The sequence below is a fragment of the Alternaria rosae genome (genome assembly GCF_020736505.1).
Source record: "Alternaria rosae strain MPI-PUGE-AT-0040 chromosome Unknown BKA58scaffold_2, whole genome shotgun sequence".
Taxonomy (NCBI): Eukaryota; Fungi; Ascomycota; class Dothideomycetes; order Pleosporales; family Pleosporaceae; genus Alternaria; species Alternaria rosae.
Genome location: NW_025763571.1, coordinates 4,302,764 through 4,328,381, shown reverse-complemented (window position 1 = coordinate 4,328,381; position 25,618 = coordinate 4,302,764). Strand labels below are relative to the sequence as shown.

General features: G+C 52.7%; 12 protein-coding genes across 12 annotated transcripts; 4 read left to right on the top strand and 8 right to left on the bottom strand.

Moving 5' to 3' along the window:
• Positions 1 to 107: 107 nt before the first annotated feature.
• BKA58DRAFT_378554 (translation initiation factor SUI1) lies at positions 108 to 1,351 on the bottom strand. The gene is made up of 4 exons (XM_046169709.1): positions 1,180 to 1,351; positions 1,112 to 1,131; positions 965 to 1,052; positions 108 to 884 (listed from the first exon to the last, which is right to left on the bottom strand). The coding sequence occupies exons 1-4, from the start codon at positions 1,220 to 1,222 to the stop codon at positions 469 to 471; spliced, it is 567 nt and encodes a 188-aa protein (XP_046029884.1). The 5' UTR covers positions 1,223 to 1,351; the 3' UTR covers positions 108 to 468.
• Positions 1,352 to 1,475: 124 nt separating this feature from the next.
• BKA58DRAFT_307189 (Alg9-like mannosyltransferase family-domain-containing protein) lies at positions 1,476 to 2,775 on the bottom strand (the record flags this gene model as incomplete). Its single annotated transcript, XM_046167147.1, has 2 exons — positions 1,476 to 2,707; positions 2,757 to 2,775. 2 exons carry the CDS (start codon positions 2,773 to 2,775, stop codon positions 1,476 to 1,478), a joined length of 1,251 nt encoding a protein of 416 aa, XP_046029883.1.
• A 594-nt stretch (positions 2,776 to 3,369) lies between these two features.
• BKA58DRAFT_427563 (palmitoyltransferase pfa4) lies at positions 3,370 to 4,944 on the top strand (the record flags this gene model as incomplete). The annotated part of the gene is made up of 1 exon (XM_046172986.1): positions 3,370 to 4,944. Exon 1 carries the CDS (start codon positions 3,547 to 3,549, stop codon positions 4,942 to 4,944), a length of 1,398 nt encoding a protein of 465 aa, XP_046029882.1. The 5' UTR covers positions 3,370 to 3,546.
• A 450-nt stretch (positions 4,945 to 5,394) lies between these two features.
• Positions 5,395 to 6,432, bottom strand: BKA58DRAFT_436745 (nuclear transcription factor Y subunit B-10; the record flags this gene model as incomplete). Its single annotated transcript, XM_046173434.1, has 4 exons — positions 5,395 to 5,571; positions 5,674 to 5,801; positions 5,852 to 5,962; positions 6,279 to 6,432. The coding sequence occupies 4 exons, from the start codon at positions 6,430 to 6,432 to the stop codon at positions 5,395 to 5,397; spliced, it is 570 nt and encodes a 189-aa protein (XP_046029881.1).
• A 1,440-nt stretch (positions 6,433 to 7,872) lies between these two features.
• Positions 7,873 to 9,225, bottom strand: BKA58DRAFT_378540 (Prefoldin). Its single transcript, XM_046169708.1, has 5 exons — positions 8,913 to 9,225; positions 8,835 to 8,863; positions 8,726 to 8,787; positions 8,375 to 8,567; positions 7,873 to 8,292 (listed from the first exon to the last, which is right to left on the bottom strand). The coding sequence occupies exons 1-5, from the start codon at positions 8,944 to 8,946 to the stop codon at positions 8,251 to 8,253; spliced, it is 360 nt and encodes a 119-aa protein (XP_046029880.1). The 5' UTR covers positions 8,947 to 9,225; the 3' UTR covers positions 7,873 to 8,250.
• A 118-nt stretch (positions 9,226 to 9,343) lies between these two features.
• BKA58DRAFT_436743 (cytochrome c oxidase biogenesis protein Cmc1-like protein) lies at positions 9,344 to 9,651 on the top strand (the record flags this gene model as incomplete). The annotated part of the gene is made up of 2 exons (XM_046173433.1): positions 9,344 to 9,380; positions 9,443 to 9,651. 2 exons carry the CDS (start codon positions 9,344 to 9,346, stop codon positions 9,649 to 9,651), a joined length of 246 nt encoding a protein of 81 aa, XP_046029879.1.
• A 258-nt stretch (positions 9,652 to 9,909) lies between these two features.
• On the bottom strand, positions 9,910 to 11,298 carry BKA58DRAFT_409383 (nineteen complex-related protein 2-domain-containing protein; the record flags this gene model as incomplete). The annotated part of the gene is made up of 2 exons (XM_046172148.1): positions 9,910 to 11,069; positions 11,190 to 11,298. The coding sequence occupies 2 exons, from the start codon at positions 11,296 to 11,298 to the stop codon at positions 9,910 to 9,912; spliced, it is 1,269 nt and encodes a 422-aa protein (XP_046029878.1).
• Positions 11,299 to 11,584: 286 nt separating this feature from the next.
• On the top strand, positions 11,585 to 11,988 carry BKA58DRAFT_436741 (uncharacterized protein; the record flags this gene model as incomplete). The annotated part of the gene is made up of 4 exons (XM_046173432.1): positions 11,585 to 11,614; positions 11,663 to 11,734; positions 11,783 to 11,890; positions 11,944 to 11,988. 4 exons carry the CDS (start codon positions 11,585 to 11,587, stop codon positions 11,986 to 11,988), a joined length of 255 nt encoding a protein of 84 aa, XP_046029877.1.
• A 390-nt stretch (positions 11,989 to 12,378) lies between these two features.
• On the bottom strand, positions 12,379 to 13,865 carry BKA58DRAFT_108774 (kinase-like domain-containing protein). The gene is made up of 4 exons (XM_046163879.1): positions 13,637 to 13,865; positions 13,472 to 13,570; positions 13,215 to 13,411; positions 12,379 to 13,157 (listed from the first exon to the last, which is right to left on the bottom strand). Exons 1-4 carry the CDS (start codon positions 13,733 to 13,735, stop codon positions 12,446 to 12,448), a joined length of 1,107 nt encoding a protein of 368 aa, XP_046029876.1. The 5' UTR covers positions 13,736 to 13,865; the 3' UTR covers positions 12,379 to 12,445.
• A 1,185-nt stretch (positions 13,866 to 15,050) lies between these two features.
• Positions 15,051 to 17,311, top strand: BKA58DRAFT_309478 (uncharacterized protein; the record flags this gene model as incomplete). The annotated part of the gene is made up of 2 exons (XM_046167246.1): positions 15,051 to 15,223; positions 15,274 to 17,311. 2 exons carry the CDS (start codon positions 15,051 to 15,053, stop codon positions 17,309 to 17,311), a joined length of 2,211 nt encoding a protein of 736 aa, XP_046029875.1.
• A 393-nt stretch (positions 17,312 to 17,704) lies between these two features.
• BKA58DRAFT_378528 (N-acetyltransferase-like protein) lies at positions 17,705 to 21,285 on the bottom strand. Its single transcript, XM_046169707.1, has 2 exons — positions 18,150 to 21,285; positions 17,705 to 18,091 (listed from the first exon to the last, which is right to left on the bottom strand). The coding sequence occupies exons 1-2, from the start codon at positions 21,128 to 21,130 to the stop codon at positions 17,869 to 17,871; spliced, it is 3,204 nt and encodes a 1,067-aa protein (XP_046029874.1). The 5' UTR covers positions 21,131 to 21,285; the 3' UTR covers positions 17,705 to 17,868.
• A 156-nt stretch (positions 21,286 to 21,441) lies between these two features.
• BKA58DRAFT_378527 (dipeptidyl-peptidase 5 precursor) lies at positions 21,442 to 24,501 on the bottom strand. Its single transcript, XM_046169706.1, has 5 exons — positions 24,310 to 24,501; positions 24,020 to 24,122; positions 23,625 to 23,959; positions 22,277 to 23,574; positions 21,442 to 22,221 (listed from the first exon to the last, which is right to left on the bottom strand). Exons 2-5 carry the CDS (start codon positions 24,041 to 24,043, stop codon positions 21,620 to 21,622), a joined length of 2,259 nt encoding a protein of 752 aa, XP_046029873.1. The 5' UTR covers positions 24,044 to 24,122; positions 24,310 to 24,501; the 3' UTR covers positions 21,442 to 21,619.
• Positions 24,502 to 25,618: the final 1,117 nt, after the last annotated feature.

Genomic DNA, 25,618 nt, shown 5'->3' with positions numbered 1-25,618 from the left:
AAAAATGATAGAGCTCCCGACAGGCAGCTAAGCACGCACGTGCCATGACCATTCATCATGACCCTTCCACATCCCATACGCGTAAACGGACACCACTCTCCTTCGAATGCTAATTGAGTATCACAACTCGTTTCAAAGATGAAGAGATCCTTTTTCATTATCGTGATACTACATTTACAGATGTATGATGTGTCTCGAGGGTACACGATGGACAGCACATGCTTCTTCGTCCCGTGTATTGCATCACAAGAGACGCGTTGATAGCCCTATCATCTGGACATATGCACTGCTATGCTGCAACGAGGGTAAAGGAACGGATAAACACGAAGCCACGCCCTCTACAGTGGACTGGTCTCCAATCATGAGTTCCTCATCTTCTATCTTGCGCCTACATGCGCCAGCAAACAACTCCTATGCTTATGCTGATATACACTTCATCTCCTGACACCCAACGCCCCGTCAAGCCACTCAACCTCCCTCAGCCTTCTTCTTCTTCTTATCCTCTATCAACTCGCAATTGTCCTCAGGCACCTCATCGTACTTATCCACCAAGAACTCCAAGATATCCTCGCTCAAATCACCCTGCACTGTGATCTCCTCGCCGCCACCCGGGATCTTGGTGACACTTGACCCTGTCGCGAACTTCTTGCCAAAGTCCTTTGCCACCTTCTTGATGTCGAGACCAAACGCTTCCAGACCCTGTACGGCGGTGACGTATTTCCGCTTGTTGCGTTCGATACGTTTGATGAGAATCTTGGACGATGCGCGGGTCTCGGCTGCGCGTGCTTCGGCTGTTGCAGCTTTGGCGGCTTTCTTCTGTGCGTCCTTTTCGGCGCGTTTTTGGGCGTCGACGGAGAGGGAGGCCATGTTCTGCTGTAGCGCTTCTAAAGAGGAGTTAGCAGACCGCATTTTGTGTGCCGTGATAGCGCGCCATAGGCTTCCCAACATGGTGTACTATACGTACCTGCTGAGTACAGCTTCGCGTGCAGATCTGGATGCGCCTCTTCTAGCCATTCCTCACATTTCTTCGTTGTTCCGCCAAACTCGCAGTACTATTTGGTGATCAATCAGTCGCTAATTCCCGTCCAACGCGTCTCGGTGTCATACCTACTTCAGGTGGAAGACTGCATACTGCCTCTTATTAGCCCTAGTCGCAGAATGAATCGTGGGAATGCTTGCCTCCGCAGTAGACGACGGGCTTCGGTAACGCGTCGGCTGACATTTTGTGAAGTGTGATATAGTTCGGACTCTCAGGTACTTTGAGGATTCAGAGAGTGCTGCGTTGAGTGGTGAGACTGGGTGTCGACGCGATGCTTGGGAAGAGAGAGCTTGGTGGGGCAGAAAGCCCGCGTGGCGGGGTATGCGAAGCGCAAGGGTCCTTCAACGCGAGTGACGCCCGCGGACTTTCACCAAACCACTAACTTGGGGCTGAATGATTACATTTCCTAGTCGTTACTGCTCATTACTTCTAACGACTACTTCATCTGGTTCTGCAAGATACGAATCTTTGGCTCCATCCGTATCTCAGCCCAGTAACCTCTCAACACGCTATTCCTTAGCAACCCTTCCAGTTCATGCCATATTGCTGCTGCCTTCGACGCCCACTTATCTTGTGAAGTGGTCGTATCCGACTGCTCGACCAGCGAGCCACTTTCTTCTCCTGGTTTCAGAAGCCTGAGCCCGCCAAACCCATACACAGTATGGACCACTTCCCAGCTACCAATAACCTTCTCTGGACTCTCAGCAAGAACATAGTCGAACTTGGTCCAAAACATTGGGTCTAGCAGGACGTTTGGGTCTTCGGTCTTGTCGTATGTCCATGTTCTGCTGTTCAGAGTATCCTGTGATTCAAGGACGTCGAGTACAGTCTGTGGTCCTCTGTGGCTCTCAAGGAACCGCGTGACGCCTGTTTGGCAAGCAAGATTATCGAAGTATACGTTGAAGTGGTTTCTGGACGGGTGATCCATCTCTTTGTGTAGAGTGTGGAGGGCCTCACCTCCAGGGTAGTTGAGACTGGAAATACCCAGGATCCCAGTAGATGCGGCGAACGATACCAAAACTGATCCTAGTAAAACTAGGCTCAGAGTCGCGTATACGATTGACTTTGTTCTGCGGTTCCAGATCCAGGCTGCTCCATCTGCAGCGACGGCAGTCAAACCTGGAATCACGTAGAGAATGAAGCGCCATTCCTTGTGCGGAAGAAAGCTGTACAGCGCGACAAAGCTGAGCAATGGAATAAGGAGATCCAGGCTTCGTCTGGATGTCGATGTGTTCAGGACTGCAACTGGTATGCAAAACAGATACGTTGCAGGGTTCAGTAGTAATCGTGGCAAGGCATTTGCGAAGTAGTAATGCCATGGAGAGACGCCCCAGTCAGCCGAATGTCCTTGGATAGTGTTGTAGTAGAACCCCGTCCACTCGGGCCATAGCGGGAAAGATTGCCAGAAGAACGAGTCTAGAGGAATAGTGCAGAGAAGGCCGATGACGAGGCCACCAAGTCCAGCTGGGATGATGACGCTTGTGATGGATATCCTCCGAGTGATGAACAAGTAGATGGTGATTGTTCCTACCAAGATCGCTAGCTCCGAGCGGAAGACTACACCGGCAATCGTGAGCAGATACAGGCACAGCCTATAATATCCTGAGATGTTGGAGGTACTCCATGGTACAGTGTATGCGAGCAACAAGCTCCGCAAGGCCAAATTGCCTAAGTCGATATAAGCCAATAGATGTACGAATCAACTCGCATAACTTACTGAACACGAAAGCGAACATATTAGGCAGCGTCCTTGAAGCATAATAAATAGCATGGAACTGGCTGGCTTGGAACAGCGCATACCAAATCCCAGCACTAGTACCAAAAGCCTTCTGCACGCCTCTCCCAAATGCAATGAGCGAAGCCGCGTTGAGCAGTCCAAGTACTCCTCTGACTACACAAACACACAATCAGTCCCATTACCATCCATCCAGAACCCTCAAATCCACTCACCGAGCAATTGCACCTGCTCCATATCCCCCAACAACCCAACCACAGGCCTACTCAACCCACTCAAAACCAACGCGCCCGCAAACGTCCTCGGCACACTCCCCGGAAAACTAACATGATCGTAATTCGCCGTCAAGAACTGATCTGCATTCTCTGTAGGTATCCCGTGGACCAGAATGTCATGTATAGCCTGGATATTGAACGACTCTTCGACTTTGGTGTACGGCGAAACGAACAGGTGTACTAGAACGAAAGTAGGTATGAGGAGGAAAAACGGCCATGTTGAGAGCGCCATGGCATTCGCGTTGTTGGAAGAGCTTCGAAAGCTCTGTCGAACGAGAGATGGCAGGCGCGATGGAGTTGTTGGTAGAGGATGACGACGGACGAATGAAAGGTGTGAGCCGTTGCTTTTACATGATCGTCCAATCACGTGTCTTCGCGATCCACCACATCCGCAAACAACCCTAGTCGACGCGAAACCTCCTTCCACGTCTGCAACGTCATCCTGCCTTTTCTCCCATCTCCCATCAAATCATCAACTCCACCCAAATGTCCCTCGCATGATGGAAATCAATCAATGTGCGGTCCCGGCTGTCTACGTCCTCATCTTCTTCCTCGGCTATCCCTCACAATGGCTGTTGGTGCAGTTGGAGCCGGCTCCGCTCACGAAGAATGAACTCATCGTATCGAATGTGATTTTGGTGTTGATATGGATTACGTATACGAAGAGTGTTTTCGTTGATGCCGGGACGATACCGAAGGATTGGACGCTGAAGAAAGAGTTGGGTGCTGAAAAGGGAGATGGGCATGGCGATGTATCTGGGAAAGAGACTGGTTTGGATGGCGTAGGGAAGAGCCGGAAATGGTGTCGGAAGTGCGATGCTGCGAAGCCGCCTAGAGCGCATCATTGCAAGGAGTGTCAAAGATGCATCCCCAAAATGGACCACCACTGCCCCTGGACCAACAACTGCGTCAGCCACACCACTTTCCCCCACTTCCTCCGTTTCCTCCTTTTCACCACCCTCGGCCTCTCACTCCTCCAATACTTCCTCTTCATCCGCCTCTCGCATCTCTGGTCCAATCTAGACATGCCCTCCTACCTCGGCCCCACGCCCTTCCAACTAGGCCATTTCTTCGCCGTCCTCCTGACAAACTCAATCACCCTTTTCATCCTCGGCGTTCTTCTACTGAGAAACCTCTGGTGCCTGGCCATCAACCAAACCACAATCGAAGGCTGGGAGATTGAGCGCCATAGAACGCTTCTACGCCGTGCGCGACAGTATGGCGGTTACCTACCCAGTCCCGACGGAACCAAGATACGCATCAAGAAACAGGAATTCCCGTACGATATTGGTATCTGGTCGAATATCGTACAGGGCATGAACTCGAGAAACCCGTTGCAGTGGTTTAACCCCTTGGCTCCTACGCCTAGTTTGAGCAGTGGCTTGTCTTTTGAGACGAATGGCTTTGAGGACGAGGGCACGGTTTGGCCGCCTCCGGATCCGGATCGGGCTTATAGGAGGAATGCGACGGCGGTCAATGCGGATGCATTTCGGTTTGCCGAGTCGGAGTTGAATGCTGAGGATACTGTTGCGGCGTTCAAGATGAGGCAGGCAGAGGATGCGGTGAGGAGGCGGAGACCGTATGCTGGGGCTGTGGAAAGAGATGTGGTGGAGGATGACATGGATGGGGAGGCGGGGAGGGATGGTGAAGACTATGCGTATGGGGATGATGCTAGTGATGACGTGGAAGAAGAAGAAGAAGAAGAGGAGGAGGGTGGGAGAAGAAAGGATGGTAAAGAGCGGGAAGGCGAGGCAGCTTGGCGAAACTCAGAGGGCGAACGACTGAAGGATTTTGGAGTGGATGAAGATGTGGAGTTCTACGACGAACAAGACGATGATGTACCTTTGAGCCAACTCATTGCTCGGAGACAGGCTGCAGCCGCCAACAGTCATTAGAAGTGCATGTACAGCACCAATGTCACGCCAATAAAGAGACATTGACTTCGGTGTGTTGTGAAGCAGATAGTATTTGATCCAAAGGATATAACGAATGTTGTAAAGCTCGTGTGAGCAAGAAGAAATATCTAGGCCAGCAATCCGGCAAAGCGAAAAGGTATCGTGGTTGCCCATGTATGTCCTGACCTACTCCAGCCAATCGTAACCCATCAAAATGTTTGTGCACCTGCATCCCACCCCTGATAACCTCAAACATGATCCACCGACTGTGAGCGACAGTTGCGCGTTTGTTACAATCTGACCATAGCGAAGGTGTCCTTAACTTCATCACTACTCCTTCTTCGGGAGAATTTCCTTTCCGGTGATCGGGTAGATATACGACTGCTTCTGCTTCTTGCAATCGTCTTCCTCCTCTTCTGGTTCCTCTTTGATCACCGGAGCCTGAGACGCCTAGTACTCGTTTCCGTTGCCGTTGTGGACCGTGTAGCCAAAGGCTGTGCCGTCTTCGGTCATTTCGGAGTCGCCACTCAGTACATGTTGCTGATTCTCGGGACCTGCACCGGGCCCGCCGGGCCCTGCGGAACCGAACTGCCCAGTGGGTGGTTTGTTCTGATTTGCGAGGAGGGTCTCGTACCACCAATCAATACCAATAGTTCAGATAAACGTTTCGGCCAAATAGTAGGCAACAAAAGAAGGACAAGGGGGGAATAGGAAAAGTTGGCAGCTTACTTCGCGATACCTGGACAGGTAGATCTTGAGGGCTTCCGAGTAGTTCTCGAAACCGAGCGACGTCATGGCGAAGAGGATGTCCTCGCCATTGACGGTTTTGCGCTTCTCCTGTTGGCACTTTTCGGAGGCTGATAACAGAGTCAGTGGCGGTCTCGGACAGGGCTGGAGTGAGACATACCCTCGCTGGTGATGAAGGAGATGAACTCGCTCACGCACTCCTGCATGCATTCTTTCGCCTCTTTGGCGATCTTGGCGTTTTCGGGGAGCGCCATCTTCATGATTCGCGCGACTGGAGCAAAGTTACGTATGTTAGCATCCGAAGCCGTGCTGCTATTCGCATTTGTACTCTTCGGCGTCGAAAGGGGCGGGGAGAGGGACGAGTGTGGAGAAGAAGACGACATTTCGCAGGCTGCACGCCGGCCGTTTTCCAGGCACACGGCAGACCTGACTGGCTGCCGAGTTGCGGTGATTCGACGCAGAGACGCGCGAGTCGAGGAACTGTCGGCATCCAGAGACGCCCGTTGGAGCAATCCGTCGACGTGCAGATGGGAGCGAAACGGTGCGCAAATCAAAACAGCGGGAGGCAGCAAGGGAAATAGACGTACCATTGGCGATTGGAAGCCATCGGTCTTGCTCCTTGACCTCGAATTCGTAACCTATCTGAGCTGTGTTCTCCTCTGTGTTCCTGTCCATGGGCTGTTCTTCGTCAGGCGACTGGACTGGTTCCACACCCTCCTGCTTTGGGGGAGAGGCCGACATATTATCGGTTGCCTGCTCGGAAGCGTATGCGCTGGCGACTATTTCGTTGGCGACCACGTCACTGGGAAAGACGACGGGACAACTTGGCGGCCGAGTATGCAACCTGCGGTCAGTGGTGTAACGAGAGGCCTGGCGAAGGAAGCGGTTAGTGGCATGCAGAAGCCAGCTTGGGATGCAGCTAACGTACGTGGGGAGCTGCGACAGCGGAGAGCACGGCGCAAGGGAGCGTCGAGTGAACTACGGCTCGTGGTAACGCCCGGAACTACCTGCGATGCTGGCGTCGCACCCACGATGAAACTGGCAGGAGCGCTTCGCGACAGTGGCAGGCGCGACCGCGATCGGGGGAGTCGCGACACACGGCGGAGTTGGTGTGTTACGGTCGGCGGGCACGATACCGCGTGCGACAGTAGCGATTCACAGACTGTGTCTTACGAGTAGCGGTGGGACGATATGCAGGCGTACCGGCTTGAATCAAGGGCGTTATTCGGGCGCAGTTAGGCGTGGCAGTTGTCAATCGAGACTTGACGTCGCGACGTTGGAGCAGTTGACGACGCGCCTACCAATAGGAGCGCGAGGAGAAGATGGGGGAGGATGGAGCTTGGACGCGCGATAGCGTTGGTGCGCGGAGAGATGGTGGATTGGGGATTTACCTCGATGGGCGAATCGAATGGTGAGAACGAAGAGAAATTCGGCCGCCCGCACCAATCCCGGCCCGTGCCGAAACAGCTCCCCTCACATCATGCCTAGCAACATTGAGCCCCGAACTCGCTTTCAAACGCGCAGCTTTCTACAATACCGTGCATGTCCTTCACTATTCGGACCGGTCATAGCACCGGCATACCGTCTGTTCGGAACCTGACCTACTACTGCAGACTTCTCAAGCTAGCTGGCGATCCTGTATGCGAGTCGCATCAGCAGCTCATTCGGCAGCCCTACCAACATCACCCCACGTCCTGTATCTCTGCCGCGTCTTCACCACTGCAGCCACGGATGACATTCAGCAAGAACGTGTGTTGTCCAAGTTTCTTCTAGCATGATCCCAGGCAGTCATCGACGTCAGTAGTCTTCGCTGTTCGTTGGGCTCTCGCGCATATTGCATACAGCCTTGCTCCAGCTTCACTAAGCCAACACGAGATGACGTTCAAGTCAGCCACTAACGACTCTACCCCCGGACCGTTCGTCATTCTCTGTGAAGACTTTGCCGGTAGCCTATGAGCTACGTGTCCGTTTTCATGGGTGAGATGGTGCAGATCAGTGCGTCGCTTTGAGTGGGAGCCGACTGGACAACGCATCTTGCAGAAACCCCTGGGTTTGGGAGCACGTGCCGGGACAACGGTGCATTCCTGAATCAGTCACTCCAGGTAGACACGTACGTAGTTGGGAGCTTGTGGGGTCTTTCAGGCTGCATGTGTGGCATCATTGGTACGATGGTAGCTGAAAGCCCAGCTACTCGGATCTGTTGTGGCTGGTTCAATCGTGACATTGCAAGATTCTCGCATAGTTTGTGAGAGGTATAGTACACGATCCATATAGACCTTATCCACCGGTAAGCTCTTCGTTGTCATCAAGAGGCTGTGCTGTTCTGTCGTGCTGTTCTGTCGCGGCCTGCTGTGCAAAGATCGGAAACCGGAGAGACCCTATTACGTCTGTATGCTCCGTATCGGAACATGCAGAACCCTTTGTCAGGGTCCCAATCTATCTATCCCATTTCCAGTCACCAGAGATATCGTTGCCGTACTCGTCTGCGTCATCTCATGTGGCTCCCAGCATATGCCGTGTGCCCATCCTGTCAAAGGGTTGTTGCATCACTGGTATCTTCTACTGCCCTGGCTGTTGGACAACTTGGACATTGTTCTTCTTCTGTAGGGAAAGTTAGTTGTGCGATATTGAGATAGGAGCTGGGCCCACGCTGTACGAGATCCCAGCGCTACTGATGACGTACCTTCCACTTCTCCATCTCATCTTGCTTCAACTTGTACTGCTTGACTAGCTCTTCCAGAGCCTGCTTAAGGCCATCAGAGTTGGTCTGCAGGATCGGCACAACGTCTTTGACCGTTCGCTCGGTCAAGACACCGTTGATCATACGAAAGCATTTCCGGTCTCCTGACAATGGTTGCAACGTCTCCAATACGAGTCTGGTAGCCGTCAGTACTGATTATGTTGTAATGAGAACATGTAGCGGTATGGTACATCGGAACTATCAAGTCATGGAGCAATGCAAGGGACGAGCGGTGTGAGAAGGTTTGAAAGATCGCCGGGTGTGGCTTCGTAGTGATGGTGCTACGCAACTTACTTGTGCTCTTCTGTTTCTTGCTCGATATCGCCAATCTTTGAGGCAATTGTTTGGAGTGTATTCTTCGAAGAAGTCAATTTGCATTCACGCCTTTGCGAACCGTTCATACCTTGTAGTTTTGATATGTCGTCTGGAGCTCTGATCTGGGTCAGAGAGGGCGAAAAGATCAATCAATATGACTACTGACCTTGTTGCTTCTTCAGCTGCTGCTGGGATGCCATACTGACGATATGACTTTTGACGTGTGCCCGGTGGTGAGGAGTCGGTGGTGGTTGCGGGGAACTCGGGGGAGAAAAGATTCTTGATTCTATGCGTACTCTGCCCGGACGAACGTCTAAAGAGAAAGGAACTGTTCGCTTTGGATTGAGGGCAGAAAACGGTTATATGAGTAGAATTGAAAAGTCTCGCGAGTCTTTACGCGTCCGACACAAAGTGGCTCCGAGTGAAGGCGCGCGCTCGGACGCAGTTCACGAGATCTTCCACGATTCGATTCGTCGGCAACTTCAACATATCTAAGTACCCGTCCGATCGAGCCCAGCACCACCACCCTCTCCTCCAAGTCCTCTCAAACATCCCACCAACCTCCCTCCCAAACAACACGTCCTGCGCAAACCCACAATGCATCCCCATCTGCACACCGAAGAAGTCCAAAAGAGTGCGCCACCCCTCCCCCTCTACGCATCCCACAGCCGGCACTTTCTAACACCCACGGAACAGACTGCGCAGATGTCGTCGCAGCCCTAGAAGAATGCCATAACCGCGGTTTCATCTGGAAAGTAACAGGGAATTGCACCGACGCGAAATACAAAGTCAACATGTGCCTGCGTGGCCTGCGACTCGAGCGGACGAAGCAGAATCGCGAGGCCGCCAAGGAGAAGAGGGAGAAGATACAGAAGGTGTGGAAGGAGTTGGATGAGAACAAGTGAGCATGGAAAGAGGAAGAGCAAGTGTGAGGTGTGTTTTGGGCTTGTGGAGGGAATAGATCTAGAGGAAGAGCAATTGCATACGGATGGGAGTTTACGGATACGAACAACAGCGAGCTTTCAGGCTCTTGTATTATATCGAGGCGGAACTCAGGCGTTACAGGAGCGTTCATACACCTTCATGAACGATGTTCATAGTATTGCTATACGGTTGGCCCAGCATTTCCATGCTGAAGCTAGATACTCCAATTCTGACAAACGCTACTCATCATCAGAGTCGTCGCTAGATCTACCGGCTATGGGTGTAGTACCAGCCAAAGGCGTAGTACCCAAACTATCCAACCCCCTCTCTGTGATCAAGCGACCTCCCTCAACACCGTTTGCGGGTAAAGCGGGAAGCCCTGACTCCTGGCGCAGCTTCTCGTACTCGTCGCCCGTCTTCTGCAGTTGTTCCTGGAGGTACTTCTTCCGCTCCTCGATCCTGATCTTATCGTCCTTAAGGTCTTGTAGCTTCTGCAAGATCAAGTCCTTCCTCTGCTGCTTCATCTGTATATCGATCGTGAGGCCTTCAAGGACTTCGTCTAGGTCTGGCAGGGGCGTAATGCGCGGTGGAGTCGTCGTGCCATCTTCCTCGTCTTCGAGCTTCTGGCCGTATCGTCCCGCGCGGGCTTGAGCTGCGGCAAAAGCAGTATTCCTCTCTTCGTCCGAGTCATCCGTTCCATCGTCGCCTGAACCACCTTCGGCGTCGTTGATGAGTTCTGCCATTTCCGCGCGCCGTCTTCGTCGCGCTTCCTTCTCTGACTTGCGACCAAGCGATATCTTGCCATCTTCGACAAAATCGTCGAAACCTTCGGCTATGTCCTCATCTTCGTGTATGAGACGCGTTTCTCCGTATTTGTCTTTTGGCCGAAGAGAAATCTCGTTCCTGTGCTGTCTAAACTCGTCTTCTCCCTGGTCGTCAGATGCCCACGCGCGGTCTTCGTCGTCGAGGGCGTTCTCTTCATGCGCCAAACGTCTTCTTCGCGCCTTCTTCTCTCGAATCTCGGCTTCTGTGGGGATCGCAGATGACGTCTCTAGCGACGCGACAGTACCGAATTTCGATGCGATATCTAGGGCTTGCGTCTCCTCTTCATCTTCAGCGGACGTATTCAGGTCGCGGGGTGTTGACGGCGTCGAGTTTCGCAATTCTGCTATATAGTCCTTGCTGTATTCAGTTGGGCGAGCGGCTTCAGGTACGAGGGGTGAGCGCGCCCGGAGTTGCGCACTCTTCTCCAGGGCTATGCGACTGAGGTTTGCCTTCTTTGGGGTCACGACGGCTGTGTCGCTTGAGTCGTCGCCATCGTTCGCGTCTTCGCCTGGACCAAAAGACACTCGTAGGGAAGAACGCTTCTTCGCTTTACCAATCGTTGGCCGCTTGACGACTACAAGGCCAGTTAGTACGGAGCCACCTAAGTCGCCAGCTTTCAACGAGGCCTGGAGAGATTCGCTGTGAGTTTCCCCAACGTCAGAAAAGCTGGCAATCGCGACAATCTGTGACTGACCTGTGGGCTTCTGTACTTCGCTCGGCGAGGTGTTCGCGCTGTCGGTGGATGCTTCGTCGTCGTAGCTGCCAATCTTGCGTGCAACGCGGTTGGAACCGGATCGCTTCATCGTTGAGATTGTTGTGTCAGAAATTCCTTTATCAGCAAGGGATCTTGACTTGTATGACTTGTAGAGCAGAAGATAGCATGCGCGCGCACATGTCGTGACTGCCGCCTACGCACGGGCCCTCCGCAAAATCCACGGAGCTATCCCACCATGCGCAGCGCTGCTCTTGCTTGTGAACACCACGCGCGTCTCCAGCTCACGATCGACCCACACGAGCGAAGCCACCTGAAGCCGTTACCAGGAACTTGTACCGCCACATTTAAGCTCAAAACAGTCCACCACCGTCAAGATGCCTCAAGCACAGCCAGAACTCAAGAAGGTGAGTGAACAACGCCGACGCAAGCTTCCAGAACCTAACCTTGTAAAGTACCTCGAGAAGCGCGTTCTCGTCCAGCTCAATGGCAGCCGCAAAGTCATGGGTATCCTCCGGGGATACGACGTATGTACTCGTTCCCCGTCGCCTCTGAATCGAGCTAACACACCGCAGGTCTACCTAAACATTGTACTCGATGAGGCGCTAGAAGAGAAGGCTGGCGGTGAGAAGGTGCGCATTGGCATGGTTGTCATCAGAGGAAATGCCGTGGTCATGCTTGAAGTACGCAATCCCATTTCCTGAGAGGAAAGAAACCAAAGCTAACCAAGGCGCAGGCGCTTGACCGCATCAACCAGGACGTACCCAAGATCGGACGATAGGAAACTGCACGCGCAAGCGAAGGGTAATACAGCGCCCGTGGTACATCGAACGAGACCAAGAGCGAGGCAGAGGGACAGAATCCGGGCATTATAAGGCGCATGGGCGTTTGAGGCGCGAACACTTACGGGTATGCCTCACCAGGCCCCTTTTTACGCCTGCCCATCCAGAGCAATACCATCACGGAGGACATTTGCGGAACATCTATGTTGACATTTTCATATCTACAGGACGATACTGTACCCACATGATACCAGCTGGGCAAATTGGGCAAGGATAGGCTTGGATCTCGATAAAAGAATCTGGTAGAGAAAAGTGCAACGGCGCCCGGCCATTACTATCTTCAGAGTCAGAGAATCAACAAACCACCTTTACAGCTCCAAGTCACGATTTTCGAACAAAAGTTCCAGTGCATTTGAAGCATGATTTACTAACGGGCAGCTTATACAGATGAGAATACTATAATTTCGCCTTCTCGCCTTTGTTAATCTTCTGCACAAGGCCCCATGCAATCTCCGCATAGGGCTTCATCATAGCCCCATACGACTGCGCCTGTTCGCTACTCGCCTGTCTCAATGCATACCGTGCCGCAATTCCCTGCATGATGATAGCGCTCCTGTATGTACTGAAAGCGTCGCCCCAAACAAAGTCTGGTCGCGGATCCCAGCCTGCAACTTCAGAATACCACGCAATCAGTTGCTCTCGGGTAGGCAGACCAGGTGTGGCTCCCGGTTGAAAACCCTTGTGCGCGCGCCCGATAGACATGGCGGTTTCATCCGATGCTGTCACGTAGGGTGCGAGAACGTTGTTCAGATCAGACAGCGGGTGTCCAATCGTGCTCATTTCCCAGTCCAGGATACCAATTACCCTGGGTTCTGTCTTGTGGAAAACGACGTTGTCAATTTTGTAGTCGCCATGTACAAAGGTCGCGCGGTCTTTTGGTTGCGTCTTTGGGTCCTTGAAGAAGGCTACCATTTCGTCTTGGTGTGGTATCTTGCCTACTGGCTCCCCGGTCTCCTTGTCTTTTGCCGAACCTTGTGACTTGGAGATCGTATCGAAGGTTGCGATTTGGCGGTTGTAGAAGCCGGAGTCTTTGCCGTACGAGGCGAGGTTGACAGACGCGGGGGATACGCGATGGAATTTCGCGAGCGTAGTTATGGCGGAGTGCCACCTGGAGGTTATGCATTAGTACTGTCGTCAATTTTCAAGTGCCTTTGAGAGTTCATACATCTTGGTGCGTTCTTCAGCTGTTACACCTGGAATCGCGGGATCCTCGAAGATACGCCCGTCGAGGAAGTCCATGATGTAGAAGTCAGTGCCAATGACGTCCTGGTCCTGGCAAAGACATAGTGCGCGCGGGATAGGAACATCGGTCTTTTCGAGTGCGTGGATGATTCTGTACTCGCGGTCGACTCTGTGCGCAGTCTATATAGTTCTGTGTCAATCACGATAATCGACATTCTAGATTGAACAGCCTCAGCATACCTTTGACAGCAGTTGGCCCGGGGGCTTCTTCCTCATAACATATTTCTTGCCATCTTTATCCGTCAACTGGTACGTCGGATTCGACTGTCCATAGCCAAACTTTCTATTTGTTAGCTTTCATATCCAGCGAACATGCCCAGCTCTCCCGAGCATCAGACAACGCACCTGCTTCACGTCCAGCGGAACCTTGATCTCGGGTACATTGGCAGTGATGTAGCGCTCTAGCGACGCAATGTCGATTGGTTGTCGCACGTTGCCGGCCATGGTGAGAGCGGCTGTTGAGTAAACATGGTGTGGGCGCGCGAGCAGTGATGTAGTTGGCGCGGTTGACCATCACCGAGGCGTGAGCCGAGGCAATTGTGGAACATGGGGAAAGGCGCTCGGTCGGCGAGTCGGGAACTGCGGCGACTCCGCAGGTATCTGAGTCGATGGTGACGGGATTTTACATTTTGGAGCTTGAAGCGTTTCCGAAGATAACTGCAGATGCATGTTATTGGAAAGCTGCTGTTTCCCGTGTACTACCTAGGAACGCAGTCTTAATGACTGAATCCATGTGTTTACCACGTCTGTAGTTCAAGTAGATATGGAAGCCTCGGGGCTGATTGCAATTGTTGGACTGTTCATTCCACGACGTTACCATAGAGCTTTGCACTCGTCTTCATATCTTTTGGTTATTCCAGGCCTCCCACAGCCGATCGGGAGGCAGCCGGGAATCCGACTGCCTCTCCCGCTCCCGCTCCTCCTCACGTGCCCACGCGTTTGCGTTCACTGTTTATGCAGGGCTTAGTCTCTTCGCGTCAACAAAGCAAGGACATGGTTTGGTCATCGGAGATTAAGTACGTGATTTGATCGTGCTTTTGTGGCGTTGACATACTTTGGGATATCAATAGTATGGTCAATAATGACTGGTGATACTAGCATAGTCCAATAGTTCAGGCATCCGAGTATGGGGAAGTTGATTCACATCGTGCGAAACTCGCTATGCTTCAAATAAGCAGTAGCATTGTCTAGTATATGCAGATGAAGGTCTGCTTGTCGCGAGACATAGGACGGCTACATGCTGTCATTGGTACAGGAGTGATTGCTTTTTGTCGGTCCCAATGCACAAGGATCTGCACGCTACCGTCGCGTACCACACCTTGTATGACATACTGTCGCATTTCAGTTGCGAGCTCGAGAATGGGAGATGTTATTCGAAGCAATGTTGAAGTGAAAAGAGGGGCTGCGCGTAGAAAAGGAGGGACGTTTCCCCTGACGTGACAATGCAGATGGATTAGGTAGCGATCGGTTAATTAATCATGCTCGTCAGTCGCCGCTACGTTGGCAGTCCAACCCCTGCGGTACCATCCCATCAAAACAAACACCGTCCAACCTGCCCTGTGCAACTCCAAACAGGTCGACCCTGTCAAACGAGCCGTCCGGTATGGCCTACCCGCATACTCCCAGGCGTCTTGGAGCGCGCCCTGCACTCCACCCCACTGCATCGTCGCCCAATCTCTCGTTGAACGCCAGCAGAAACATCGCACGGCAAGCATCGCTATCCGCATTAGTAGGCGCTGGAGGCTCGCCATCGAACAGGATGGGCGCAGACGGAAAGGACATTGATGTCGGCGACACGGTCGATGTGCCCGGCGGCATGGTCGGTGTCGTCAAGTTTGTTGGCAGTATTCGGGGCAAGCAGGGCGTCTTCGCGGGAGTCGAACTGAACAGGGAGTATGCAGCGCGGGGCAAGAACGACGGCGCTGTCGATGGGTACGCACACACAACGCTTGATATATATGCGCGCGTACTGACTTCTACAGGACACAATACTTCGATACATCCGTCCCCGGCTCTGGTATCTTCTTGCCTGTACATCGCGCTCAGAAACGGGTCTCAGCCGACTCGTCGGACTTCGCACCTGAGCCTACCACGCCTTCATACCATAACAACTTCAGTCTCTCGACTATAGAGAAGCCAAGCTTCAGCCCAGACACCCCCTCTATGCCAAAGCCGAAGTTCTCACAGTCTGTCGGACCCGGAGCCCGCGCGCCTAGTCCCAAGCGGCCGCCCCAGGCCAGACCATCGTACAGACCCGAGTCTCCTCTTCGGAAAGGCAGCCTTGGTACCGGTCCAACACCGGCAAGAAGCGGCGGACTTACACCCTCTGGCTTCTCCAAGAGCGCAATCGGCGCACCCCCACGATTCGCAAGTCCAGCGCCTCCCCGTTACGCCAGCCCTGCACCAAGAGCCCCTCCCCTACAGAAGCCTCGCACACCTGGCCCGCAACGACCCTACTCACGAAGCAGTTCCCGTCTCGGCCACCAAGATACTATCGACGAGGACAATGAGACGACGCCGGTCGGCGCAGCGCGAACCAGCAATGACTCCATGTCAAGTTACAAGCATAGAAGGCCTGGTTCGCGCCTCGGTTCGCAACCAAATGAAGAAGTACAGCGGCTTCAGGCGCTCCTGGACGAACGCGAGAAGCAGCTCAAGGAGCAGGCTGCGTCACTGAGTGAAATGGAAGCAAGTCTGTCAGAGATTCAGAGCCTGATACCAGAAGACGGTATGGATATGGGCTCGGCGCATGGCAGCAGCGAGCCTACTGATGTAGCGCAATTACGAGCACTTCTTAGGGAGAAGAACGATAAGATCGCCATGCTCACGTCCGAGTTCGATGCACATCGATCCGATTTCCGAAGCACCATCGATACCCTAGAGCTGGCCAGCACCGAAACCGAGCGCGTATACGAAAAGAAGGTGGAAGAGTTACAAGAAGAGCTACGGGAATACCAGTCTCGTAGCGAAGATGTCGAGACTGTAGCGATGCAGTTGAAACAACTAGAAGAGCTTGTACAAGAATTAGAAGAAGGTCTCGAAGATGCGCGAAGAGGCGAGGCAGAGGCCCGAGGCGAAGTTGAATTCTTGCGGGGCGAAGTCGAGCGAGGCAGATCCGAACTTCGTCGCGAACGCGAAAAGGCCGCTGCTGCTCTGAAGGGGGCCGGCGCCATGGTCGACGCGCCTCACACACCAGGGCAAAGAGAAGTCGAACAGCGCGACGATGAGATTCGAGGTCTCAAGGCCATCATCCACTCCTTGAGCTCTGGTGGAGGAGATGACCGTGTTCGCTCACCACTATCGCGACAAGCATCAAATGCCGACGCTGAAGAGCTCCAGAGCGCCAAAGCAAACGCAGAACGACTCGAGCGCGAGAAAGAGGAGCTCCGTGGTCTCGTAGAGCGCAAGGCCTACAGAGAAGAAGAACTGGAACGTGAGCTCGAGGCGCTAAAGAAGCAGCTCGGCCTCGCAGAGCAACGCGAAAGCGTCATCAGCAACGGCCTCTCCGAATACACGGCAACCCAAGAAAAACCCTCAGAGCGCGACTCAAAAGACACCGTCGTCAATTGGCGTGAACCACCACAGCAGACTCGCCGCGATGCACCCCCCGCACTCTCCGTAATGCCAGAGTCCGACGGCCGCTCCTCCGCCAACAGCAGCCTCCTCTGGTGCGAGATCTGCGAAACAGGCGGCCACGACATCCTAAACTGCTCCGCCATGGGCGGAGACGCCTCTCCATACCCCCAAGAAGACGGTCTACGAAGCGGCAAGGACGTCGTCATCGAAGGCCTCCGCGGTCTCTCCGTCTCATCCGACCGCGCCCGCCCTTCTGCGCTCAGCCCCTCGAAACCACCAGGCAACGCGCCCACATCTCCTCTCCCCACCCCCTCGTTCAACGCGTCAAACTCCGATCTCGTGCCTCCCAAGGGCGCTGCTATCGCTGATCCGGATAAATGGTGCGCGCTCTGCGAGAGCGAGGGTCACGATGTCACGGCCTGCCCTAACGAAGACGCTTTTTAGAATACAAGCGGAGATGCTGTGTTGCCGGATCATTGGTTTCCGTTGTATAAGACCAAGGGGCATGGTGTTATCGTTTGTCCGTCTGTATGAAGACCGTGAGGAGGAGTTTAACTATCTGACTCTTATTTGTTATCAGATTACAAGGGGAATGTATGGGGAAGTGATTGAAGGGATTGAAGAGAGAGAAGATGGGCCATCTCCATTTTCCATATTGTTCGTTGTTATGCGTATGATATCCCCCCATGATTAAATCATTTCGAATCTGTCCTTTATTTTACAGATTTGCTGGTAGCGATTTTTGGGTGCGCTCTTTCAAACTACCCATTATGCGGATATAATATTATAATCTTCTTCTTCGTTTCGGTCAGAATTGATAGGGTCGAGTAGAGAGGATAGGCATTACAGCGAGATTATCGGTTCAATCAAGCAATGGTTCGGTCTACACTAGGGACTACCTTACTACTTCAAGTACAAAGCACTGAATTTTCCCAAACATGATATAACGCCAGGATAAGAACTCCTTTTACCATGCATACGCAGCGTGATACTTCGATTGATCAAGCCTTCTTACCAGACTTGTGCTTCTTGCTCTTCTTTGCAGCGCCCTCCTTGAACTTCTCAGCCTCCTTGTACGCCTCCTCGACTGCCTCGCCGACTTTCCTCTTCTTTTCGCCCGTCTTGACGGCAACGGTCATGCTGCCCGCTCCGCCCTTCTTGGCGGCATTGCTGACGGCGCGTTCGGCGTCTTCCCAGTCAGCGGCTCCGGTGCCGATTTCGTACCTGTAGGTGAACAGTTAGTGGCCGTTCGATGTGTGACTGCGGAACGTAAAGAACTTACTTGTGCAGAGGTAGAGCATCAATCATGCTCCTTTGCCTCTCCTTGTCCTCAGCCAGGAACTCATCGCCACCTTCCCTGAGCTCCTCTTGTAGGTCCTTCTCGAGGGGTATGAAGCGGTGGGCGTCCTCGGCAGTAACATCGCCAGCGCCATTCTCTTCTACTTCCATAGCGTCGGGCATGGTTTCTTCGACTGCGCCTTCGACTATGCTGCGGAATGCTGTGGCGGCCTTTCGTACGATCTTGACGAACATGGCCATCAACTGGCTGGAGTTGAGGTTGAAGTCCTTCTCCACGTCGGAGAACTCTTTGCGTTGCAGACCGATGGCGAGAAGTAGTCCCTTTTGGATACCGGTGAGCTTGACTTGGCCCTTGAGACGGCCGGTGAAGAAGAGGGTGGCGATGGGAGGCAGCATGTCAAGGATGACGTGGTAGTCGAGCATGTTGTTGGCGTACGAGTCCAGACGCTTGAGATCGAACGGTGTGAAGAGCGCGTCTAGTTCGGCCTTGCTGATGGGTTTTGCGGCTAAGTCGGCGTCTAACTTGGATCCCGCTGATGCGGACTCTTCTATTGAACAAGAGGTGATGGAATGAAATGAGCGGAACTGATAGGACAAAAGTGAGAGGAAGCGCTTTTGGAAGTCCTTGGCAAACGCGGCGACCCAGCTGCCGTCGGATGAAGTGGTCTCGAGCGAACGAAGCATAATGCATGTGTGTTCTCCAGTGAGATCGTTGGGTGTTTGTCTTAGGTAGACTGGGACGAATGATGCGCGTTTCCAGAATTTGTGAAGCTGCGATGTAAGTCCATACGACACACCGACATAGTCGAGCTTCGGTGACCTCAGCTCCTGTAGTCGGGCAAATAGCGGCGGCATCTCGTTGGCTTCCCGAATCTTGACATTATCCTGTAGGAGCGACGTGTTCTCCAAGTCTTCCTCTGTCACTCTGCGCATCTGTTCCACTTCCTGAGGCTCAGATTCCGACAAGCTAGCGAGCTTGCCATCGTAGAAGTCTACCAGAAGCTGTAACGCCTTTGATCCGTAGCCCATGTTGACATACTCCGGGTTCGTCGCTATCCGTACAATGCGAGCTCCGGAAAGACTTGCGAAGTTTTCATCCTGGAACTGCTGCGAAACAATCCAGGGAATGAGATCACCGCCTGCACGCTGTCCTCTGCTAAGACTGTTCATTACACTCTCCCTGCTGATCTGACCCTCGAGCGCTACTTGAATTACACAAAGAGGCTCGGGGAGCTTGTTCTCTTCTGTGGGCCCAGTGAGCACGAAGAGCTGATGGGCGGGCGCATCCGACATGAGCTGGAGATCGTTGGGTGTGTTTTTGTAGTGGCTAGCTACGTATAGCGCCATCATCTTCTGGAGAAACTTTTCGGCAGCAGGGTTGTACGAGAAGAGGGTATCCCGATTGACATGAAGAAGTTGGCATTTGTCTGGGTGCGGGCATCCTTGCGTGTTCGTCCTTCGGGGTAGTGTTGCATCCAGACATAGAAGATCGTTCATCCATCGCTCCACGGAATCGCCTTGAGCGTATCGAATGGGCTCTGACAGTGTGATCTCCCGGAGTGACCGGCCAGTCATGGATGTCTCGTTGCCGTCCTTTGTCTCCTTTCCAGTCGAACGATCAACCACATGAGTTGAGCCGTTGTTTCCTTTACCGCGCGACTGTTCGCGAAGTTGCTGGATCAGCTTCAACGACAGTGATCGACCGGTTCCTTCGTAACCGTTGATGGTCGATGCCATGAAGACGAGGTAGGGACCCATCAGTTTCCGTACAAGGGGCAGAGGGATCGCCGCAGCCTCATCAATCACCAGAAGCTCTGCTTGTCCCAAGACGTGCGAGTCTTCGGGCCTGATGTATTGGATAACCTGTCGGTGTTGTCGATGCAATTCGATTCGTACGATGGCTTTGTTCTGATCGGGCTGTGTCGACTGCATGATGGTGTAGTCTTGGTGATCTGCGTAGTTTAGCGAATCGAAACCCTTCAGGATAAACTCGAAGAGCGTCTTCAAGTTCTCCGGACTGGGCGAGGTGATGTAGATGTTGCTGTATCCATGCGCCACTGCTGCTGCCACTGCAACACCAAGAGCTGCTGACTTTCCTCGTCCACGGGCTGCTGTGAGGGTAACAGTGCTGCGAAGCGTCTTCTCGACAATGGCTTCCACGAATGTCAGCAGAGCCTTGGCCTGGTCTACTGTCTTCGCAAGCTTGACAAGGTCTCCTGTGGGAGGCGAGTCTGCCAAAGACTCCTTGATCTCTGCCAGCTCTTTCGCCTTCGGTGTCTTACCTTCCAGCTCTAGGTCTGGTGGAGGCAGCTGCTTAACATGCTTTCCTCCTGAAATGGGGAGCACGTTGAGCTCATCATCGACGACTAAGCAGCTGTCGCATTTTCCAAGTGATAAGAGGAAGCGCTCGTTGAAGCGCGCTACCACGTCGCTATGTGCCTCCGTCCGATACCTCGAGTGGATGTCCATGGACATTGTGTATAGCTGCTTCAAGCTGCTCATGCCCTTGAGCAGCAATATGACCAATCCTCCACCCTCGACCGTCTCTATTGTCCTTGCGAGTAGGTTCGGCGTAAGCGCTTCGAAGTCTTGCAGGATGCACATGCCGTATGTGTTACCCAGAATCTTGTCGGTTTCCTTGTAGTAGACATATCGGATGTTCTGCGTCGAGACGAATAGTTCGAATGGGTCTTCGGTATCGACATCGCGTATTCCGCGCTTGAGCTCGTTCTTGATCTTCTTTTCGCGCTTCTTGCGGTGACTCGAAAATCCTAGCAGCTTGTTCTTGTACGCCCACAGTACCGACTTGTTCAACTTGACGTCCACGTTCAGCAGAATGTGGTAAAGGTTGACAATGACATCTTTTTGGCGATCACCGACAACTACGAAGAAGCTGCGCTTCTTTTCTTGGGCGCCATTGCGGATCAGGGCCGGGATACGAGAGTCGATGGCTTTCTTCGGCATCTTGAGAGCTCCGCAGGCGTCGCCGCCTCGTGTTCGATAGCGAGTGTGGTTGGGGTGGCGCAAGCGATCTATCGGCTTACTTCGGATCGCGGAAGAGTCTCGTCTATATTGGAGGGCAGTGACTATGGTGGCCCTTGGTGTGGTGGGTAGCGAGCTGCGTCGTAAGGAAAAGTTCGAGCCGTCGCGATGCCCGAGAAAATAATCCAGGATCCTTATCGATAAGAGCAGCCTCACGCTACTTACGCGCTACAGATACGAGCGCGTCTTGACTATCAACGAGAACTTTGAGCGCATGCATTTATTTTCACTTGCTTATTATTCCAATCTCAAATGTTTCACTTATATACCACGGGAAAATCAGTTGGAGAATTTGAGTACGCACAAGCTTCATATGCCGTTTAGAATCAAGACATCGAATTCGTATACATGGCGATGTCGAGCTTCAATCCACAGGGACGTGCTACATGGTAACAGCTCACTACCGAAATACTACTCGGTGGTTCCTGCCTTCCGAGCCTCCGTGTACCCCTTCAATCCCACATGCTTGTTGATCCAATCCAACACAACCGTATGCCACATGAGCCCATTCTCAGGCTTCAGCACCCAATGATTCTCATCTGGGAACGTCAAGAACTGACTCTCTATCCCTTTACACTGCAGCACGTTGAACGCTGCCAGTCCCTCACTGATGGTGAGCCTGTAATCCAGTTCGGAATGTATGACCAGCTGAGGCGTGGCCCAATTCTCCGTAAACCTGGACGGATCCCACTTGGCCCAGTTCCCGGGATTGTTCCAAAGCGTTCCTTTGATGTCGTGGAAGGGGAAGTACAGCTCCTCAGACGCCATCTGGCCGGACATGCTGAAGACGCCGTCGTGGGTCACTAGGGCTTTGAATTCGCGGCCAAGAGGGTGTCCTTGGATCCAGTTCATCATGTATCCGCCATAGGAGGCGCCGAGAGCAACGGCACGCTTCGTGTCGACGTATTCAACACTTTTCTTGATGTATTCGAAGCCCAACACGAGGTCTTCATACGGTAGACCGCCCCATTGGCCTTGGATAGCATCGGTGAAGGCTTGCCCGTAGGATGTGCCTAGAGATGAGGTTAGAATATACACTACAAGTTTTACAGTATAGGCTTCACGTACTTCCTGTAGGGTTCGGGCAGATGACAACATAGCCTTGCTCCGCAAATACGGCGGGGTTCCACCGCGTACTCCATCCATCCGTCCATGCACCCTGAGGTCCGCCATGAATGAGGTAAGCGAGTGGATATGTCTTCCCAGACGAAAAGTTGCTGGGCTTAATAACCCAAGCGTGGACTTTGGTACCAGACGCAGCACCATCCCAGTGAATTTCGTCGATCTGGTGGCGCGACAGACCAAACATGGACCCAGCACGAGTGTTTGAGGAGATGTACTTGGTTGTTAGATGATCGGGGTCGGAATCGTATGGCCGATCGTCGATGGGGAGATCGTAGACGGAAGTGACTTTGTTTTGTGTGCTCAGTGGGACCAGTGAGTAGAGGGAGTTCTCGATCAAGCTGGTGGATGCCAAGAAGAGATCGCCGTTCTTGAGCACCTGTACTGAGCCGATAGTCCCACCCTTGACCAGGAGTGATGGTAAGGGCTCTTTCTCCCCACCAGGTTTGGGAGGCCCAGCGCTGTAAAGGTTTCCACGGCCATGTGATTCGGCGGTGAAGTAAAGGCGCCAGTCGTCGGGACTCCAAGCTATGGACTGTGGGCTTCGATCCCATTTGCCCTTGCCGTCTTCAGATCCGTAGAGCAGGGTGACCTCTGAAGGTTTCTTGTAATCATGGATGATGAAGGGCTGGTTCTTGTCTGACTCGTAGCCATCGGTCTTCATGGAGAGAAAAGCAATCATGCCACGCGAGTTCGACCAGACAGGAGACGTGCTAGCACCCTCGAAATCCTCTATGGTTACGTTTTGGATCTGTGGCTGGTCTTTGAAGTGAAGATCATCCCAGAAAGTTTCAGATGCGGAAACGTAAATGTTCGTCTTCGTGTGTGTCGCAGGGTTCAGACCAGGATCTTTCGCTGTGAAGACAAGGCCATACTTGGATATGTCGAAATGATCCTTACCACCAAAGGGCTCAATCGGTGACTCCAACTCCGTTCCCTTCAGTGCATTTACTAAAGGATACCCGGGATTGGCACCTGTATCTTGAGACTTCTCCGACTCCTTCAAGATAAACTTGCCAAGCCAGATCGCGTTCCGGTTCTCCGTCACGTAATGATCCCAGTGACGAACAAACCCGGACCTGTATAGCTTGCCTGATGAATGTGGCTTCTCGGCCAGCTCGGGGTTGAATAGCGTGCCATCTGGCTTCGCCTTACCGACTACAGCGAAGCCGAAAGTATCATCACCAAGGGCATATATCTTAGCGTCGCTTACTGGGCCGTCGATATGTACAGCAGTATGTTTGCTGAAAGTCGTTTAGCGGTCGCAATCTCATATGGCGGGTAATGAACCTACGTCTTCTCGAAGTTGTATGGAGAGCCAACGACCATCTTCGTAGTACCATCATCGTTCGACTTCATCAGTAGCACGGTCTCATCGTCAAGCCATGAAGGCTCGCTGAAGGACGCATCATCTGTTACAAGACTGGTCTGCTGGCTTGCAGCATCTAACACACGAATCTCGGATTTCTTCGAATGTTCCGAAAAGCTGTATGTCGATACTGCGTATATGACTTTTGATGCATCGGCATTCGGGACACCACCGGAACGGCGAGGCGCTTCTAGCAGCACCTCGGGTGTGAACTTGGAGGCCCTGATAGTCATGATGGTGTTTGGCTCAAGAGAAGGTACCTTTGTAACATGTCAGTCGGGTGCTTAGGATGTGTTAATTCTCACGGTCAGGTCCTAAACCATTCTGTTGAGATGTAGGTTCATTCCGTGTTGGAGACGTTCCGAAGCGGTGTGGATCTGACTGCGCAGACACCGTGTACGTAGTAGACCCGTCCTCGGAATGCTAGGGAGGAACAAGACCATCAGACCATAAAGCAGATCATTGATTGACGAGTGTAGGTGGCTTTGCTAATGGCCAGTGTCTCGTTGCTGAGCATCATACACCCAAACAAGCAAGGACCTCGGACACCCGCCACGTATGATGAAGGGCGTTTACGGATCGATGAAGAAGTATTGAAACCATGACTTACAGAACGATGGGCTTCTCTCAGAATATTAGCAACGCGTATATCCGACAAGTAAGTGTTTGTGATAGATGTGAAGCAAGGAACGTGGAAGGGAGCACCGTGGTAGATGTCTCACGGTCGGATGTGGTTGGCCGATCCCCTCACGCGTGCGGGCGCCAGCCACCCCACCGGCTAGCGGCCTTCTTTGTGTCATCACTCACCGACGTTTGCATTGCCCCGCCTATGATATCTGTGCGATGTACAACGGTCCCGATCTTTGAGTACCGGCTGCAGTCAGCATTCTCCCATACATACCCTCACGTCATAAGTATTCTAATTTCAAAAACGTCCAAAAACAAGTCCAGGGACAACAAAGTCCTGTGGCGCAGTGGTAGCGCGCCGTTCTTATAAGATTCGTCAGACTCTTATGACCTCATCTCAGGTTATGCGGATGCCGTGGGTTCGAAGTACGTGATTTCCAGACAACTGCGATTTGATTTCCTTTACTAACAGTTCTTCCAGCCCCACCAGGACTAGTGATCTCTCACCTTTTTTTGCTCTTTTTGTAGACTCCTTGTGCTTGCGGGTCTTATCTTTTGCTTGCGGGGTCACCCTTGCGTGGTACTGATCTTTGCATATCCAAAGACTCGCGGCAGACTTGAATGTGCGTAGGCTCAGCATACAAAGAGCGTTATGCTACTTCACACTTATCCTGATCTCTGTCGACACCACTGTGCATTATAAGGAAGAGCGACATCTATCAAGCGCACAGCAGCATGTACATGTGTTATTATTACAGAGTAGGAAGACAGCTTACTAGGCGAACAACTACCTAGGTACAGACATGCAACCATGTCAAAGCGTATGAGGATATTTCTCTCTACTCTTGCTCTCCATCCACCAGCACACCTTCCTCTCCATCTCATTCATCCGAAGCAGGCATCACCCAGTCCATTACCGTGTCCGCCCGCTGAACCTCTTCCCTCCGCTGTACCCTATCCACTCGATACTCCTCCCCAACCCTCTCAAACGAAACAACCAACTTTCTCCCACCCAACCCACTAAGCGCCATTTCCACCGTCTTCTTATCGGGAAAGAGCCTCCGCTTCCTCTCCCAATTCACAACTACCCTCTCCAGTTTATCCAACATACGCAGCGCTGATCCAACTAGTCCAAATTCACCAGATGAATTTGCGTACTCTCGCACCGCAGAATGCGCGGTCGCCCACTGAATCTTTAGTACGCGGATCGACGATGTCTGTACAGACGAGAGACGGCGCAAGATGGTGGCGAGATACCACATATCAGAGCAGTAAATGTTGTTGTGGTAGAA